Source organism: Coenobita brevimanus, chromosome 56 (assembly GCF_032717465.1).
Source record: "Coenobita brevimanus isolate Jiangsu-jjx chromosome 56, ASM3271746v2, whole genome shotgun sequence".
In the NCBI taxonomy this organism is placed as follows: domain Eukaryota; kingdom Metazoa; phylum Arthropoda; class Malacostraca; order Decapoda; family Coenobitidae; genus Coenobita; species Coenobita brevimanus.
Genome location: NC_137009.1, coordinates 29582745 through 29600981, shown reverse-complemented (window position 1 = coordinate 29600981; position 18237 = coordinate 29582745). Strand labels below are relative to the sequence as shown.

Genomic DNA, 18237 nt, shown 5'->3' with positions numbered 1-18237 from the left:
GTTCTTCTTTTAGCTCAGACCATCCTTACCCTTGTATTTTACATTTCCACTCCATCACTCCACCTCATTCGCGATCTCTCCTTTTCCCTCCATTTCCCTCACATAATGTACACTCTGCTAATCAGTCGTTCAGTCTCCATTCTGTCATCTTAATGCCATAGTTCTTGTTGTCATAAAAAATGGATTATATGACCAACCCAATCACGTGGCCAGCTCGTCCTGATCTATCAACCAGTCAGTCAGCCATTCAATCCGTCTACGTGTCTATCTGTTTACATAATTATATTGATGCACCCACCTTGATGCCGTAGTTACTCTCCTCGTAGATGATGGAGATGTATGACCATCCCAGGCGAGTGACCAAGCCTACCATGGCCCTGGCCTGGTGTTGGTCCGATGGGATGGTGCGGGAGAAGTACTCAAAGCGCACCTTGTTGCTTAGCTCAGGGGAAGTGGAGAAGTAGCTAACCTGTAAGACAGAGAGGCTAGTTTATTAGACTTTGTAGATTATCCTTAATAGGCTAACCTGTAGTTGTTGACTGGGTTTGAAAACTGTAAATTAGCCAGGACACATGGAAGAGTGTGTAAGAGTGGAGTGAAGGTGTAACTGAATCTCTGTATAGGAAAAGTTCTGCTAATGACAAGCAAACCCTTTCATACAAACAATCCCCATGCCAAAATGCCACTTTCTTCCGCATCGTTCTTCCTACAGACGTTCCTTCCCCATTCGTACATCTCCAGCATAAAGAAGGGTTATTACTCTCCCTCCAAGGGGATGGTCCGGGCTTGTGCGTTTTGTATGGACTGATACAAATACAAAATGGAAGATCTCTCCTGAGGCACCCTGATATCATTCTGATCTCACTTAATGCACCTTAATATCATTCTGGTCTCACCTAAGGCATCCTAATATCACCCTGATCTCATCTAAGGCATCATAATATCACCCTGGCCTCATCTATGGCAGCCTAATAATACCCCTCATCTCACATAAGGCATCCTGATATCACCCTTATCTCACATAAGGCAACCTAACATCATTTTAACTTTACCTAAGGCACCCTAATATCGCCCTGATCTCTCACTTGAGGCATTCTCATATCACCCTGATCTCTCCTAAGGGGCCCTAATATCACCCTGATCTCACCTGAGGGATTCTAATATCACCCTGATCTCACCTAAGGCACTGACGTCACGATAATCTCCCCCCAGTCTCACCCAGGGAATCCTAAGCTCACCAGAGAGACTTTAATTTCATGAAAACATCTTCATTTCACCTGTGGGACCTTTACTGCACCCTAGTCTCACCTTGGCACCCTTATCTTACGTAAGACATGATAATCTCACCTGTGGCAAAAAAATGTTACTTTAATCTATACCAATGGCATCTCAATCGACTATTTGGTATTCATCTCTCACCCTATAATCAGATGTGGTACCTTCACTTATTCCCAGTCTCATCTGAGGCACCCTAATGTTACTCTGTTCTCACCTGAGCACATTACTATCACTGATACCTCACTTGAAACATTCTAATCTCACTTTCTTGGGGCAACTTAACCGCACCTCAGTTACCCTAATCTCACAAGAGATCCTAATCTTACTTGGGTCACCTAAATCTCATTCAGAATTCTCTTTAATATCACTTCGAGCACCTTGAACTCATCATGATCTCTACGCTCACCTGTGAAACAAGAAGAAGCTCAAAAGGTTAGCCACTTGTACAGTACTGATGTCGGTGAAGACGCACGTCCCACCACGGCTGTCATCAGCCACTGGCCAAATCGGGTTTACTAAGCTCATTTGAGGTATTCTAAGCTCATTTGGGGCACATTTAGCTCGTCTAAGATATTTTAATTAGCTGAAGATACTTTTAGCTTTACACACTGTAATTCAAAACAAATATCATCATCCTAACCTCGCTCGGGGTACAAAAACACTTATCATTCCACCCGGGACACTTTAATCTTTCTCTACCACTCCAATTTCATCTCTGGAATCTTAAACAGCCTCTGAAGGTTGGTCACTTGCACTGATGTGGCTGAAGACGCGGCTCCCACCACCACTCCAACCACCATCTTCTGCCTCAACCCTGGTTCACTATGCTCACCTAGGGTACTCTAAGCTCATGAAGAATATCATTCAATCAATCAATCAGTCATTTCCTGTGGCACCCCACGGGATGCATAGGGCCTCGATGAACTCTCTCCACCAATATTTGTCTCTTGCCATCTCCTTCAGGTCCCACCAACACTCCTCTCCCGCTTCTCTTTTCATTGTCCTCAGCCAGATTTCCCTCGGCCTACCTCTTCCTCTTCTTCCTCTAGCAGTCTACTCTGGCAAATCCTGTATTAAACTGCCTTCTCTTCTATATATGTGCCCCAGCCATTTCCACCGAGACAGTATCACATATTCATCAACTGGTTCCACACTCGTAATATCCCTAACTCTTTCATTTGTAACTCTGTCTTGCCACTTTACCCCAAGAATCCTTCTCAGTATTTTATTCTCAAAGCCTAATACTTTCTGATCTGTTGCAATTGCAATGTACCATGACTCATGCCCATAAATTAAAATTGGTCTAACCATGGACTTGTAAAATTTTACTTTAGTATGCACCGAAAGCATATTATTATTATTATTATTCCAAACAGATTTCAACATTCCAACAGCTCGCCAAGCCTGTCAAATCCTCTCCTCAATTCACTGTTTAATGATCCATTAGATGATACAATCGTTCCCAGATATTTAAAGTTTTCTACATTCTTCACCACATTATTCCCAATTACACAATCGATTTGGTTCTTCACGTTCATATTAATAATTTCAGTCTTTCCACAATTTATTACCAATCCAACTTTTTCTCCTTCCTCCACCAGACAATCAAGCACCCTCTGCATCTCGTAAATATTTCCACAAATCAGTATAATATCATCAGCGTAGTTCAAATCCATCTGTTCTCCTTATAACCTTTCTCATAACATAATCCATAACCAAAACAAACAGCAAAGGCGAAAGAACTCCTCCTTGAATCACTCCTCACCTAACTTCAAATGGATCACTCGAAGAACCACCCACCATTACCTTACAAAATGTACCCTCATGCAGGCTTCTAATAATATTTACAAACTTTTCTGGTATACCATAGAATCTCATAATTTTTAACATAGCTCCACGTGAAACACTATCAAACGCCTTTTCAAAGTCCACATAACACATATTAAGTGGCATTTTTATCTCATTAGCTTGTTGCATTAGATCTGTCTATCTGTCTATCTATTGCCAGACGCCTCAATCCCGTTTAGGGTGGCCACAAACAAATCGCCTCCAAGTCGCCCTGTCCCCCGCCATTTCACTGCCCTGCCCCCAACTCACACCCCCCTCTCTCATATACCTCTCCACCCCATCCTTCCATCTCATCCTCGGCCTCCCCCTCCCTCTTCCCCCCTCCACCTCACTCACATACACTCTCTTCGTCAGTCTTTCACCCTCCATCCTCTCCACATGGCCAAACCACCTCAGTGTGTTCCTCATAACGCTTCCTATCACATCCACATCAACACCACAACGCTCCTTTATATCCTCATTCGTCAGCCTGTCTCTCCACGTGACTCCACAGGCTCCTCTTAAATAACTCATTTCCACTGCTCTCACTCTTGACTTGTGTCCTTCCAACAATGTCCAAGCTTCACTTCCGTACGTTAGATTTGGTATCACAATACTGTCATGTAGTAACTTTTTCACTTCCATGCTCACTTCCCTGTTTCTTATCACTGCTTTCAAAGAACCAGCAACCTTTCAAGCACTTCACCCTCCAAACCTCCATCCTTACTCATCACAATACCCAAGTACTTAAACGTACTCACATTTTCCAATTCTTCACCATCCAACCTCGCTGTACATTCACTAACTTCACCTCTCTCAAAGACCAACACTTTACTCTTCCCTACATTCACCTTTAGATTCCGTTTCTTACACACTCTCTCAAACTCATCCACCAAGCCTTGCAGCTCCCCTTCGTCTTCACTCAACAACACAGTATCATCTGCAAACAACAGTACATGGAGTTTCCAAACACTATCCTCTCTCACCAGGGCCACTCCAATATCCACTACCCTACCTTGTACCTCTTTTATAACCCCATCGATGTACAGATTGAACAACCATGGAAACATGACACATCCCTGTTTCAACCCAACTTTCAAAGAGAAAAATTCACTTAGTTCACCATCCACACGCACTGCAGCCTTCGCACCATCGTACATACTCTTCACAGCATTCAACAACTTCCCATCTACTCCATATATTCCTAACACTTTCCACAATCCTTGTCTATCCACTCTGTCATATGCTTTCTCCAAATCCACGAAAGCCGCATACAACTTCTTTCCTTTCTCTAGAAACTTCTCCACTAAAGATCTAAGAATGAATAACTGATCTACACAACCTCTTCCCTTCCTAAAGCCTCCCTGTTCTTCTCCAACTAATTTCTCTGTTCTTTCTCTAACTCTGTCTATAAGTATCCTACCATACACTTTTCCTATTATACTAAGAAGACAAATGCCCCTATGATTACCACACACTTCTTTTTCCCCTTTTCCTTTGTACAAGGGAATAATTATAACTGACTTCCAATCCTCCGGGACTCTACCTTCCTCCCAGGCCAATCTGCACATCTTCCACATCCATTCTACTACTATCTCTCCCCCATGCTTCAGCATTTCACCACACACTCCATCAATTCCTGGGGCTTTTCCCGATTTAACGTTCTTCATTGCTTCCACAACTGATTTCTTCCTGTCTTCTCACCGCCCTCCTTCTCCCAGCCATTCCCCAACCACTCATACTCGCATTACTTCCATCCTCTACGTTCAACAATTCCTTAAAGTGTTCTCTCCATCTGCTCACTTTTTTTCCCTTCTCCACTAGTAATCTACCATTTTTATCTTTCACTCCCCTGCTAACTTCACTTCCACCCTGTCTTACTCTTTTCACCTCTCTCCAGAACATTTTCTTACAGTCCCTCCATTTTACACTCAAATTCCTTCCAAATTCCTCATCCACTCTCTTCTTACTCTCTCTTACTAATCTTTTCACCTCTCTTTCTTTCTACATATAACTCTCTCTTCCGCCTCTCAACTTCTTCCACGCCCCTATTTCTCATCCATTCATTGTATGCTTTCTTCTTTTGTGCCACAGCTTGTTTCACCTCTTCAGTCCACCACGCTGTTCCTTGCACCCCCCTCTCCGTCTTCTCTTCCTTCCACACACCACATCACATGCTGCACATATTTATTCTGTAAATATCTTACACACACCTTCCACGTCTCCCATCTGCTCCAATTCATATTTGCCCAATCGTTCCTCCACTTCTCTCTTATACTCTGCCTTTTTCTCATCCTCTTGTAACCTTTCCACTCTCCTTGCAACTACTCCTTCCTCTCGTCTTTCCCTTCTTCTATTCCTCCATCTTACTTGCATTCTAATTCTGGCCACCACCAAGTAGTGGTCAGAAAGTCCACTCCCCCAACCTCTATACACTCTTGCATCCTTTACACATCTTCGCATCCTTTCATCCACACACACATAATCAATCATTGCCTTCCTTTCATTCAGTTCACCACCCACCCTTCTCATCACTCGCCATGTATACCTGTGGATCATTTTATGCCTGAAGAGGGTATTGGCTATCACCAACCCTCTCTCAGCACAAATGCATTAGATGCCTTACAATAAAAATTTGATCATTACAACCTCGACCCTTTCTAAATCCCGCTAGTTCTTCTCTTAAAATTTTATCAATTACTGGGTCTATTCTGTCCAACAAGATTTTGGAAAAGACTTCTGCAACCACAGGTGTCAAAGTTATCCCTCTCCAATTGCCACACACACTGATTTTTTTTTTTTTTTTTTTTTTTGTATTTTTATAATCGTTCCATTTTCCACTCTTGTGGAATTCCACCATTATCCCAAGCCACATTAAAAAGTTTCAAAAGTGCATTCATCAACTCATTTTCTATATCAGGTATTTCAATTAACTGGATTAATTTTAGCTCTGCACACCCTAACCATAGGTGCTTTGACATCATTGTGACCTTACTTGTGATACGAAATTCAAACTGGGGCAAGCGATAACCCTCTACCTACTGTATCTTATTTCGTTCTCTCTCACCTGTGGAATCTTGAAGAGTCTGAGAAGGTTGGCCACTTGTACTGATGTCACTGAGGATGCTGCCCCCACCACGCCAGCCACTACCTCCTGCCTCACCTCAGGTTCACTGCCGTCACTGCACCGGTACTCTCCCCCGCCCTGGATGTTGCTGATGGAGCCTGAAAGAGAGAAAGAGAGAGAGAAGTTAAAGAGCAGAAATACGTCTAATTAAACACCAAAAACTCTGTTCCCAAGATGTCGACATAAAGCATTAGTCGGTATGCCTCCGCCATACAACCTCCGTGATAGGGTTCATCGTGTGTTAATGAGACTAAAGACAAACTAAGTCCATCCCATTGACCTTGACCATTGACCCTTTGACCTAGCTGACCTAATCAGTTCATCTTCCCTTCATACTGGATCACTAACAATAGTTTGGTCGAAATCCGTCATGGGGTTCGAGAGATCGCGCCCACACCCATATGACCTTGACCTTTGACCATTTGACCTAGCTGACCTAGTCAGTTCATGGTCCCTTCATACTCTATCACTGGCAAAACTTTGGTTGAAATCCGTCAAGGGGTTCAGGAGATATCGCGCCCAACACGGATAGACAATGTTGAATGATCTTTACCTTTGACCGCTTGACCCTCCTGACCTAATCAGTTCAACATCATTTTATACTGTATGACTGACAAAAGTCTGGTGAAAATCCGTTGGGAGGTTCAGAAGATATCTCGCCCACAGTAATGGGCAAAGTCGACCCCATATGACCTTGACCTTTGACTCTTTGACCTAGCTGACCTAATCACTTCATCATCTTCTCGTACCGCATCAATGACAAAGGTTTGGTGGAAATCCGTGGATTAATTCAGGAGGTATCGCTCCAGCAAGAGTGTTACGGTGTCACGGAAGCAAGGATCCACGCACGCATGCCCGGACAGACCTTTCACTTAATGCCTCTTTCACCAAAGGTGGGCGGAGGAATAAAGAGATAAAGTCAGTGAGATTCAGATAGCTACTCTTATTGATAAAACTTGCCGAACAGAAAGAGAGAACACATATAGAAAGACCAAGAATAAGCCTATGAAGATAAAGACTGAGAGGGAAAGAATAGAAAATGTATGGAATTAATAAGGCCTATGGGGAGAAAGTCTGAAATGAATAGAAAAGAGAAAATTAATGTAAATGGGTGAGTGAGAGTGACAGAGAGAGAGAGAGAGAGAGAGAGAGAGAGAGAGAGAGAAATGAATTCCCCAAGCTAGGCAACTAAGGCCATATAGCCCCGCTGGGTTACAGGAGGGCGCTAACCCTCCCGGCAACGGTAGCCCGAGCGAGGCTCGAACTTGCGACCTCCCGATCACAAGCTCAGCGCGCTAAGAGAGAGAGAGAGAGAGAGAGAGAGAGAGAGAGACAGACAGACAGACAGACAGACATAGACAGACAGGCAGAGAGAGAGAGAGGGGAGAGATTTGAAAACTGAAGAAGGAGAGTCTTGAATATATCAATAAATAGTTGATAAAATATTATTTAAAAAATGAAGCACCACCTTAGAGATATGGAAAAATAATAATGAACTCTTTTATCAACAATATATATATCTAATCTTCTTCCTGCAACCCAAAGACACATATACTCAGCTGAAGATATTTTTTCGGACTGAATGTGTTAGTTATAAATTTCAGTGACCCTGCCACAACAAAATGTTTCCTGTGAGTTGAGTAAAAGAGGCTAGCAGTGGTAATTAAAAAAATATCGTAGGGAAGTGTCATAGAGGGATATTTGTGAAGACTGAACAACGTTCAGGAAAGGAAAACATCATTCGTGTCTCTTCGGTATCCTTTACCCTCACACCCCTCATGTCTTCCCCTCCTCCCTTCTGTCTGCCCCCACACCTAATTCTCATTCCCGCTCTGTCTTCCCTGTCTCTGTTCTGTTTCACACATCATATCCCCTTCCGCCTCCCACATTCACCCCTTTGCCTCTCCTCCATTCTTCTCCCTCATTCCCGACTTCCCTCGTCACACTACATCCTTCCACGGTGCCGAGAACGGATTGCTTCATGTGATGGCAGAGATAATAATAACTGGCTGATGGAGCAACCTCGATATACAAACCTCCCTCAACTCCCTATTCCCCGAAAAGATGATGTGGACTGTCGGAGAAGAGCATGTTCAGCCTGCAGTCCACCGGGTTCAAGTTTCAAATGAACCTGGACTACAAATGCTACTACTGCCATACCCTCCCACACCCTCGTCTCCTCACCTTAAGCCTACCTCTTCAATCCCTCCTCTCCCACCATCCAGCCATCCACCATTTTGTCTCCCTCAACCCACACCCACCTTCACCTCTTCAACCATCGTCTGTAATTTAATTTTCGTTGATCCACACGATTACTTTTAGCTTCTTTGAGTAGCGAAGTTGTTAAATGGTTAATGAAGGCAAAACATAACCTGCTACGTTATGTATCTCCTGAGATGAACAGAATCATCCCGAGATAGTTTGATTATAGTGCAAAGTAAATAATAGTTGCGGAGAGGTTAAATTAATATCACTGACTGACGTAAGGGGATGGGAGACTAATGAGCGGTGAAATCATGGAGTATAACTTGGGGTAAGGGGGAAGAATGGAAGAGTATTATAAAGACGAAGATTTGGAGAAAAAAGTCACAGGAAATTCTGAAAACAACACACACACACACACACACACACACACACACACACACACACACACACACACACACACACACACACACACACACACACACACACACACATACGGTATGTAAATAAGACAAATGACGCATCTGCAGGAGGGCTCCGGAAAATTTGCCATAATTTTAGTATACAAGATGAAAATTTCCCCTCTCCAAACTGTATGTGACTGAAGTTAAAGGTGGAGAGATTGACCTGTATAATTAAAACATTTGGATGCCCTTTGGGAGCTGCGGTGAAAGCAGAAACTGGCAGGAGGGGGAGGCGGAGCGGAGCTGCATATGGTGATTTCGAGGAATTTGATCATCAACCCGATATGCGTGAGTTAATAAAAGCATTAATGATTAGAATCTCAGAGATGAAACTGGTAATCAAGAACATGACAAGAGATAGTTTAAAGACAAAGAAAGGTGAAACAAAAGACGAACAGGGATTGAATATCGCCAAGGAGAGAGCCCTTAAGAAGAAAAGAAGTGATTTATAAGAGGAAAATATAGAAATGAGAAAGTAATTGGGTGAAACTGACCGTAAGACCGAGAAGGTATGTACAGCTCTGGAACGAGTGCAAGAACAAACAGGGTGGGTGGTTAAAGGGCGTGAAGAGATGTCAGAACTGAGAGAAACAATTAAACAACAAAGCGAAGGAAATGAAAAAGCGGCAGACGAACAAAGAGGCATCATCGAAAGTGAAGTGGTGAAAGTTATTTTAAAAGAAAGGCAGTTGTGAGGAATACAGCTGAAAGGAATAGGTGTATGATCATCTTCGGATCTGAGGAGAAAGAACGGAAATCAAAGTAGTCTAGAAAGAAAGAAGACATGGCCAAGATCAGAGAATTATTTACTAAGATTAATGAAGAAGGAAGAAACTAAGAACGAGAAATAGAGGATGAGAAAAGAGCAGGTCAGTATAAAATAGAAGGGCCAAACGTTAGTCCCATCCAGGTTAGATTTACGAATGAAAATGTGGCAAAAGAAGTGTTGGGAGCAGCATATAGGCTGAGTGATGATGAAAATCCGAAAAAAAAAAGTAATGGTAAGAAAAGATCGAAACTCCGGTGTTAGAACTAAACCGAAAACATTGTTAGAAGAGGCTGAAAATAAAAATGAGGAAAGATTATAGGGACAAAGAGAAGTGTTTTTGGAGAGGTTAGGACACGAAACTCAAAAAGTGGTGTATTAAAAAGGACTAAAGAAAAAAGCACAAAATGATATGGAAGGCTAAGGTAAAGTTTGAGCAAATAAGGAAGTGATTCAGGCTCATACGATAAAGGTAAGGTATACACATGTGGATGGATTGATAACGATGAAAATAGAACTTGGTGACTGTATTAGGGAAAAGAAGTCAGAAGTGTAAGTCTAGCTGAAACTAAATTAGAGAGTGAATTCGATGCAAATGTGTTGGTTAGAAAGACTATAATGTGTGGAGGGAAGACAGAGAAAGAGGAGTGATGATTATGACTGATAAAAAGGTAAATGCAAAAAGGGTACATCTAGAAAATACGAAAGTGGAAATTCTGGGAATGGAAACAGTGGAAGAATATGGAGAGAAGCCGCATATATAATGATGTAAATGCCACCACGGACCAGAGCAGGGAATAGGGATAAGTATGATCAGGTAATGAGTGAGCCTCAAGATATGCAAAGGCTGATAACAGAGCGGGGAAATAGATTGCTGTTAGTGGGTGATTTAAAGTGCAGAGAAGTCGACTGGGAAGGAACTGATGCAGAGAACAATGTGGATACCTGGGGGTATAGACTGATGGAGCTGAAGACTGAAAATATGTTAATACAGTTGGCTGAAGAAAATACAAGACTTAGGGGATAGGATACACCATAAAGATTTGATCTGCTTTTTACAAGAACCTGTAATGATATGCAGAAATTACAGTATCATTGCCCCTTAGGAAAGAATGACCACCTGGTTATGGAGATGAAGGTAATGGGTGGGGACACGGGAGAAAGAGAAGCGATATATTGACAAAATAGGTATAACTATGGGGGAACGGATTATGATTCCTGAAGACAATATTTCGGAAATATGGACTGGAGTGAAATGGAGAGAGACAAAAATATCCAGGAGAGATACAGTATCTTTATGAAAATATATGAGAAGAGAGTCAGAAACCATGTTCCTAAAGTTGCTGCCAAAAAGGAAGACAGAAAGAAAGACAAATTTAATAAAAGATGTAGGGAGGCACTTGGAATTAGGAATAGAGCATGGGATGAAATAAGGAAAAAAATATACTGAAAAAGCTTGGAAAGAGTACAAAATAGTAATTAATGAATATATAAAAGTAAGAAGAGAGGAGGAACAAAAGAATGAGAAAGATATCATTATAAAAGCAAGAAAGAACCCAAGCTGCTCTACAGGTTTGTTAATAATAAAATGAGAACAAAGAACAGCATAATGAGATTAAGAGATGGTGATGTAATATATAAAAAAGAAGAGGAAATGTGTAACATAATGAATGATAAATTGCAGTCGGTATTTGTAACACAAGAGGAATTCCTAGAACCTATAACAGAGATGCAACCCCTGAAACTGGAAACAGTAGTAGTTGAAAGAAATGAGATACTTCTGTTGATGAACGATACAGATGTGAGAAAGGCAACGGAATCGGATAAAGTAGCTGGTTGGATCCTGAAAGAACGTGCGGACCAGTTACTGAGGCCTATCTATGATATTATAAGATTTTCCATAAAATGTGGGGAGCTACCTACCGAATGGAAAAGGGCAAATATAGTTCAGATTTATAAAGGTGGTGACAGGGAGGACTCGCTTAACCATGGACCCGTCTCCTTCAGTAGTACAGACGGCAAACTATGTGAAAATGTCATTAGAAAAAGTTGAATAAAATTCCTTGAAGGGCATATGGTAATAACGTCCAAGCAATTTGGATTTAGAGAAGGGTCGTCTTGTGTAAACAACTTGTTGAGTTTCTATAGTAGAGTGATAGACATTGTTCAAGAAAGGGAAAGGTGGGTAGATTGTATTTTAGAAGGCTTTTGACAGAGCGTCACACAGATTATTACGGTAATTTAAAACCTATGGAGATGTACATGGGAAATTGGTGAAGTGGCTGGAAAACTATTTGACAGAAAAACAATTGAGAACCGACATCAGAGACAAGTTTTCCCAGTGGAAAAAGGTAACTAGTGAAGTGCCTCAGGGTTCGGTGTTGGCCCGAATTATGTTTTTGATATATATAAATGACATGTCTGAAGGGTTGAGTGATTATATGAGTTTATATGCTGATGATGTAAAAATTATTTAACATATTAAAGATGTAAATTGTAAGGAACTGCAAAAAGATCTATATAAACTAAGCAATTGGAGTAAAACGACGAAAATGGATTTCAGTATTAATAAATGTCATGTGTTGGAAATGGGAGTCAGAGATAGAAACCAAGGTATGTGTATAAAATGGGATATGAAATAATAAGGAAGACAAAAGAAGAAAAGGACCTTGGTGTGACTATACAGGATAACCTATCGCCAGAGAAACGTATAAACAGGATTACTGGAGGAACTTACGGGCTACTGACAAACATGAAGGTGGCATTTGATAGTGACCATGATAAGACCGAGACTAGAATATGCAGTGTGATATGGTCACCACACTTGGAAAGGAATACCAGTAAAATAGAAAGAAAACAAAGGATTGCCACAAAATTGACATCACGCTTGAGGGAGCTGTCCTATGAGGTGAGATTAGAAAAACTGAAAATGCCAACCCTGCGAGAGAGAGAGAGAGAGAGAGAGAGAGAGAGAGAGAGAGAGAGAGAGAGATTTGATTAGTGTTTAGAGATTTAGAGAAGTAAGAGGAACAAAAGTTGTGGACAGAAAGACATCTTTGTGAAAGGTGATGGAAGAACGAGAGGACATGAATTCAAGCTGAAAAAGAGTCGATGCCTCAGTGATGTAAAGAAATTTAGTTTTCCAGATAGAACTATAGACATGTGAAATAATTTAGAGGGGGGAGGTGGTGCGAACAGAGAGCGTTCTTGTGTTTTAGATTGGATAATAAATATTTGTTGAAAAGTGACGGGAAAACACGAGCTTAGTTCAAATCCCGTATAATACACTTAAGTCAATACACACAAATTACTGTATCTGGTAAAATAAATTTAGTGAATCTGTAGCAAATAGCGTCTGCAGCAAGTCTCAGAACTGCTAAGTCTAAATAGAGCAGACTAATAATTGGGGCTAATATGAAGGAATAATGCATAGACTGTATATGTTGAATAATATTTGAGAACCTAGCTCATAAAACCCTAGCCGATATTATAATTAGCAAACTATGGATGGCTTTCTGACACCTCTTCCTAAGTCATTTGTGTTGCGTAGTACACTTTGGTACTCTTTTCTTTGTTAATATATATTTTTTATATCTGTAATGATTGCATACTCTTCATACAGGAAGGTAGGTATCAACGTCCCCCACACAAACATAAACTACTGAACAAGAGGTGCTATGAAGCCTTCTGTTCCTAATGGAATAAGTTCCATATTATCAATACTGACAGCGTAAACGTGTGGACGAAGCCCTATTTTTTGACGGTCATGTATGAAACACTTGTACTTGTTAGATGTGTTAGGCCTGCAACCCTGTATCTCAGACACCAATAGAGGGAGATTGGACATGTTCATTCATCACCACATGCTGTAAAAATATCGTAAAAAACAATTGGGGCGTATCCTCATCTTCGCGCTCTTAGTTTTACTAATAGGACGTCAGCCTCAAAACTGAGTTCGAAGGAGGTGGTCTGATGATATAAAGGGCAATATTACTTTGAGAGTATTCCATGGAATGAAAGGGAACTTAGCACAACCAATGAAATCCCCCTTTATTTACTACCACATTTCCTTGACCGCTGTGGCGATGAAAGGTTTTACATAAATATTTTTGTATGATAAACTATGAGGCACGTAAAAGAATAGCGTAACAGAATGAGAATTACGGTCGGGGAGGAATGATAAATAGGAAAGACAGGATAACAATGATGAAAAGAAACTGTCGGCGAAACTTTGCTAGTAATAGTACATGATAACATGAGATGGGGGATGTACAATGTTTCACCACAGGTATATTATTATTATCAGAGGATGAAAGTATTATATTTAGTATTTAAACCCTTCAATATTGCTACCACCAGACGACTTTTTTTCAACTTAGGAAACACTTTTCTTATTGAAGATGTAGTGGTAGTGGTATTTGCAGCCCTAGGTTCACGTGAAACGTGAACCCAGTCAACCGCAGTTCATCATCATCCTTTCGTGGGATTGGAAGGAAATTGAGGGACGTCTGCATACGAGTAACCGGGCAGTGAAGTTACCTAGTTATATCGGTGCCATCACGTGAAGGCGGCATCAATAGGAAGTATGTAGGCTATATGTAAAACCCTTCCAGGGGGCAGGATCCCACTGCTACCAGGTGCGTCCCTGGGTGGCGGAAGAGGTAGGCCTTGCAGATATGCGAGGTACCGTCTTTGTCGGCACGGACCATGGGACTCTCTATAGATATAGAGGGCGCCACAGAATATAATGAACAAGGTGACACAAAAATTGCATCTCACCAGAAACTATGTGGTAGGGAGGTGATTTTACTTGCAACAATCTGCCTCAACTAAACATCAATTCTACTGGAAATGATTTCTCGGCATTCCTTTTGGATCATTCTCTTTTAAAGGTTCAGCCGCAATTCCTCCTGTGCTTACAGGCAGCGTGCCACTGAAAGTGAATAGGAACTCTCTCGGAAAATCAAAGACAGGGAGATTTAACAAACTGAAATCCACGAGGATATGCATTCAATGTAAGAAGCCTTACAGAAGATTACAAACATGATACCTTAATGACTGAATTAGAAAACATTAATTGGGATATAATAGGTGTGAGTCACATCCAGATAAATGAAGAAAAAATAATTCACCTTTAAGACAGCAACCGCCTACTGTACTGCAGAGCAAGGCAAAATGAAAGAGTTATTGATGTAGGATTTTTATCTTTCTATCCGTCTATAGCTAGACGCCTTGATCCCGTAAGGGGTGGCCAAAAACAAATCGCCCCCATGTCGCCCTGTCCCCCGCCATTTCGCTGCCCTCCTGCCAGCTCACACCCACCTCTCTCATATACCTCTCCACTCCATCCCTCCATCTCATCATCGGTCTCCCCTCCACTCCCCCCCCTCCATCTCCCTCACATACACTCTCCACGTTAGTATCTCGTTGTCCATCCTCTCCTAGTGGCCAAACCACCTTAACGCCTCATATCACATCCACATCCACCCACAACGCTCCTTCATTGTTAACGTCAGTAGTGTATCTGACTGAGGAGCATGGACTGTAATTAGACTCTGCGAAAAATACACCCTGAAAGTAATGCATGTATATGCATCGACTTCTCAAAACCCTGATGCAGAAATAGGAACATTCTATGACGACATCTCCCATTTTATAGAAAAGGAAAAAAATACACACATATACTATACTCATGGGAGACTTCAATGCAAAAGTTGGAAAATCAAAAAATGAAGAAGCATGTTTTGGAAAATTTGGAGTGGGAGAAAGGAGTGACAGAGATGAAATGGTGGTAAACTTTTGCTGAAATTTATAACATGAGAATAATGAACACATTCTTTCACAAAAGAACAGGGAGACAATGAGCCTGGAGAAGTCCAAATGGAAAAAAAAAACGAAATTGACTTCATTATAGCAGAAAAAAGGAAAAGGATAATAAATGTCAGTTATCAACAAGGTAATTATAAGATGTGGCCATAGAATAGTGGGTTGCACAGTCAGATTCAACTTAAGATGTTAAAGAAAAAGCTGACTAAAAATAATATGTCCAATACAAGTAGGCGAAAACAAAGCAGCCTTTCAGTTAGAAAACACGAACAGATTTCAGGTTCTAAGTTGTGCTGAATATGACATTGATCAGTTGAATGATAGACTAAAAAAAAAAAAAGTGTTAAGAGAATCAATGGAGGTAGTAGGGAAAGCTAATCCTGTCAAAGCCAGTAAGTATTAAAAAATGACCCTCGAGCTCATGAAAAGAAGGGGGATGAAAAAAAAAGAAAAAGATGAAATAAAAACGAGCGGAATTAATAAGTTTATCAACAAGAGACAGAGAGAAGGAAAAAGAAACATGAATCAGATCAAAGAAACCATCAAAAAAGAACAAAAGTCAGAAACAGGTCTGAAGTAATATGGCGCTAGGAAAGCAACAAATTATATCACTAAAAGACAGAAACCGTGAAGTCATTAAATGCTGAAAAATCACGGTGAAGAGAACTGGAGAACTATACAAAGAACTGTATGCCATCCATCCATCCATCATCCAATCCTACGTTGCCCCATGAGGAGCGTAAGAGCCCGGGGCTAGGCAAGATGGTCCAGACATTTAAGATGAGAATGACCAGCCTCACTCATCCCTGAGTGGCAATACGTGAGCAATAAACCCCAACCCTCCCTTGGATATAAACCTTCATCGGCTCAATCCGACCCAAGCCCCGTAATTACCCACTAAACCACCAGGCGCCATAATTTGGTTATACGGTTACCACCCAGCGTAGTAAATGGTTTCCTGGTGTACAGGAAATCATTTGGCTTGTCACTCAATGTAGAGTCACCCATAGGCAGAAGGAAGAGGAAACAATGAAGGAAAGAATGACTGAAGAGGGAGTGTAAAGTCACGCATAGGCAGAAAGAAGAGGAAAGAATGAAAGAAAGATAGACTGAAAAGGGAGTGTAAAGTCACCCATAGGCAGAAGGATAAGGAAAGAATGAAGGAAAGTAAGACAGAAGAGGATGGAAGAAAAGAAGGATGGAGGAGAGGAAAGGGCAGATACCTGAGAGCAGCACTACATCAAGTGAATGGATGGTGAGCGCTCCCACCTACCACCTAGAACTGTATACACCAAAGAAAATAGTACAAATAGCTAACTTTCTAGCTGACAAGTGAAACAGCAGAAACACCAGACCAAGTCAACATTTCTCTTAAAATTACGAAAAGTGGGAAGGCCTCAGGAGAAGATGGAATAGCAGATTTACCGTCTGATGCAGGTGGAGCAGCACAAAACAGGCTTGCCCACTTACTTACTCCGTGTATAAAGAAGAAGAAACTTCCCAAAACATGGTGTAATGCAATAGTTATTTTGCTTTACAAGGAAGGCGACTCAAAAGATCTTAGTAACTATCGACCCATCAGCTTATTATCGGTTATTTAATAACTCTCCACTGAAGTCCTTTCGAAAGGAATAACAACAAACCTGGGGAAAAAAAAAAAAAAAACAGCCTCGTGAGCGAGCAGGATTCCGAAGCGGGTATTAGAGTACTGATCATGAACACACAATGCAGTTGCTAATTGAGAAAACTACATAGTATAATAAACCGCTGTGCTTAGGTTTTGTTGATTACAAAAAGGCTTTCGACTCAGTGGAGCACATAGCAATAGTAAACTCACTGGGAGAACATGGAGTATGTTCTAAAACATGCATAGAGTGGGAACTCCTACTTTTAAATTACATAAAGTCTCTGACAAAATTAAGACTGAGAAAGGCGTGCGTCAGGGAGTTACAATTCCACTAAAAATATTTACAGCATGCCTAGAAAGTATTTTCAGAAAGCTAGACTGGGTGAACAAAGGAGTAAACATTGATGGAGAAAACTTAATACATTTAAGATTTGCAGATGACATTGTCCTAATCTCAGAAACAGGTGAGACATGGCAAGAAATGTTAAATGACCTGAACAGAGAAAGTCTCAAAGAAGGGCTAAAGATGAACCGAAGTAAAAATACACAAAAGAACGTCATCACGAAAAACGGAGAAATTCTTAACGAAGTCGAGGAGTACCATTACTTGGGGCAAATACTAAAACTAACAAAGAGACCATGATAGCAAAATAAAAAGACGCGTTACAATTGGATGGAGAACTTTCGGTAAACATAGAGACATCATGAAAAACAGCTTGGCAGTATGTGGGAAACGAAAAGTACATAATTAGTGCATAATCCCAGTTATGGTGCACAGTTGTGAGACCTGGAAACACAAAATCGATGGGAAATCAGGTAATCCATTCTCAAAGAGCAATGAAAAGGTCAGTGTTGGGAATATCATTAAGAGACAGGAAAAGTTCAACTTGAGTGAGAAAGCAGACACAATAGAAGCGACAAAAGAGCAGAAATGGACGTGAGAGAGTTATGCAGCAAGAATAAGGGATACCGATGGAGCAAGAGATTGGCTTATTGGACTCTAGAGATTGCAAGCGTTGCAGAAGGAGGCCAGACAAGAGGTGGAGAGATGAGATAGGGGAGTTTGCAGACAAAACGTGGCGAAGATTGGTTCCCATCCTATTCTCTTTTCAGTAGAGGA

General features: G+C 41.2%; 1 protein-coding gene across 1 annotated transcript in view; it reads right to left on the bottom strand.

The window, feature by feature from the left end:
- LOC145401764 (metabotropic glutamate receptor 6-like) overlaps nt 1-18237 on the bottom strand; it is a 413465-nt gene that overhangs the window by 89420 nt on the left and 305808 nt on the right. Inside the window, exons 4-5 of the mRNA XM_080273941.1 lie at nt 6173-6330; nt 299-469 (exon numbers count right to left, since the gene is read on the bottom strand). Of these exons, the coding sequence (XP_080130067.1) occupies nt 299-469; nt 6173-6330 (329 nt within the window). The remainder of the gene's footprint in view (nt 1-298; nt 470-6172; nt 6331-18237) is intronic.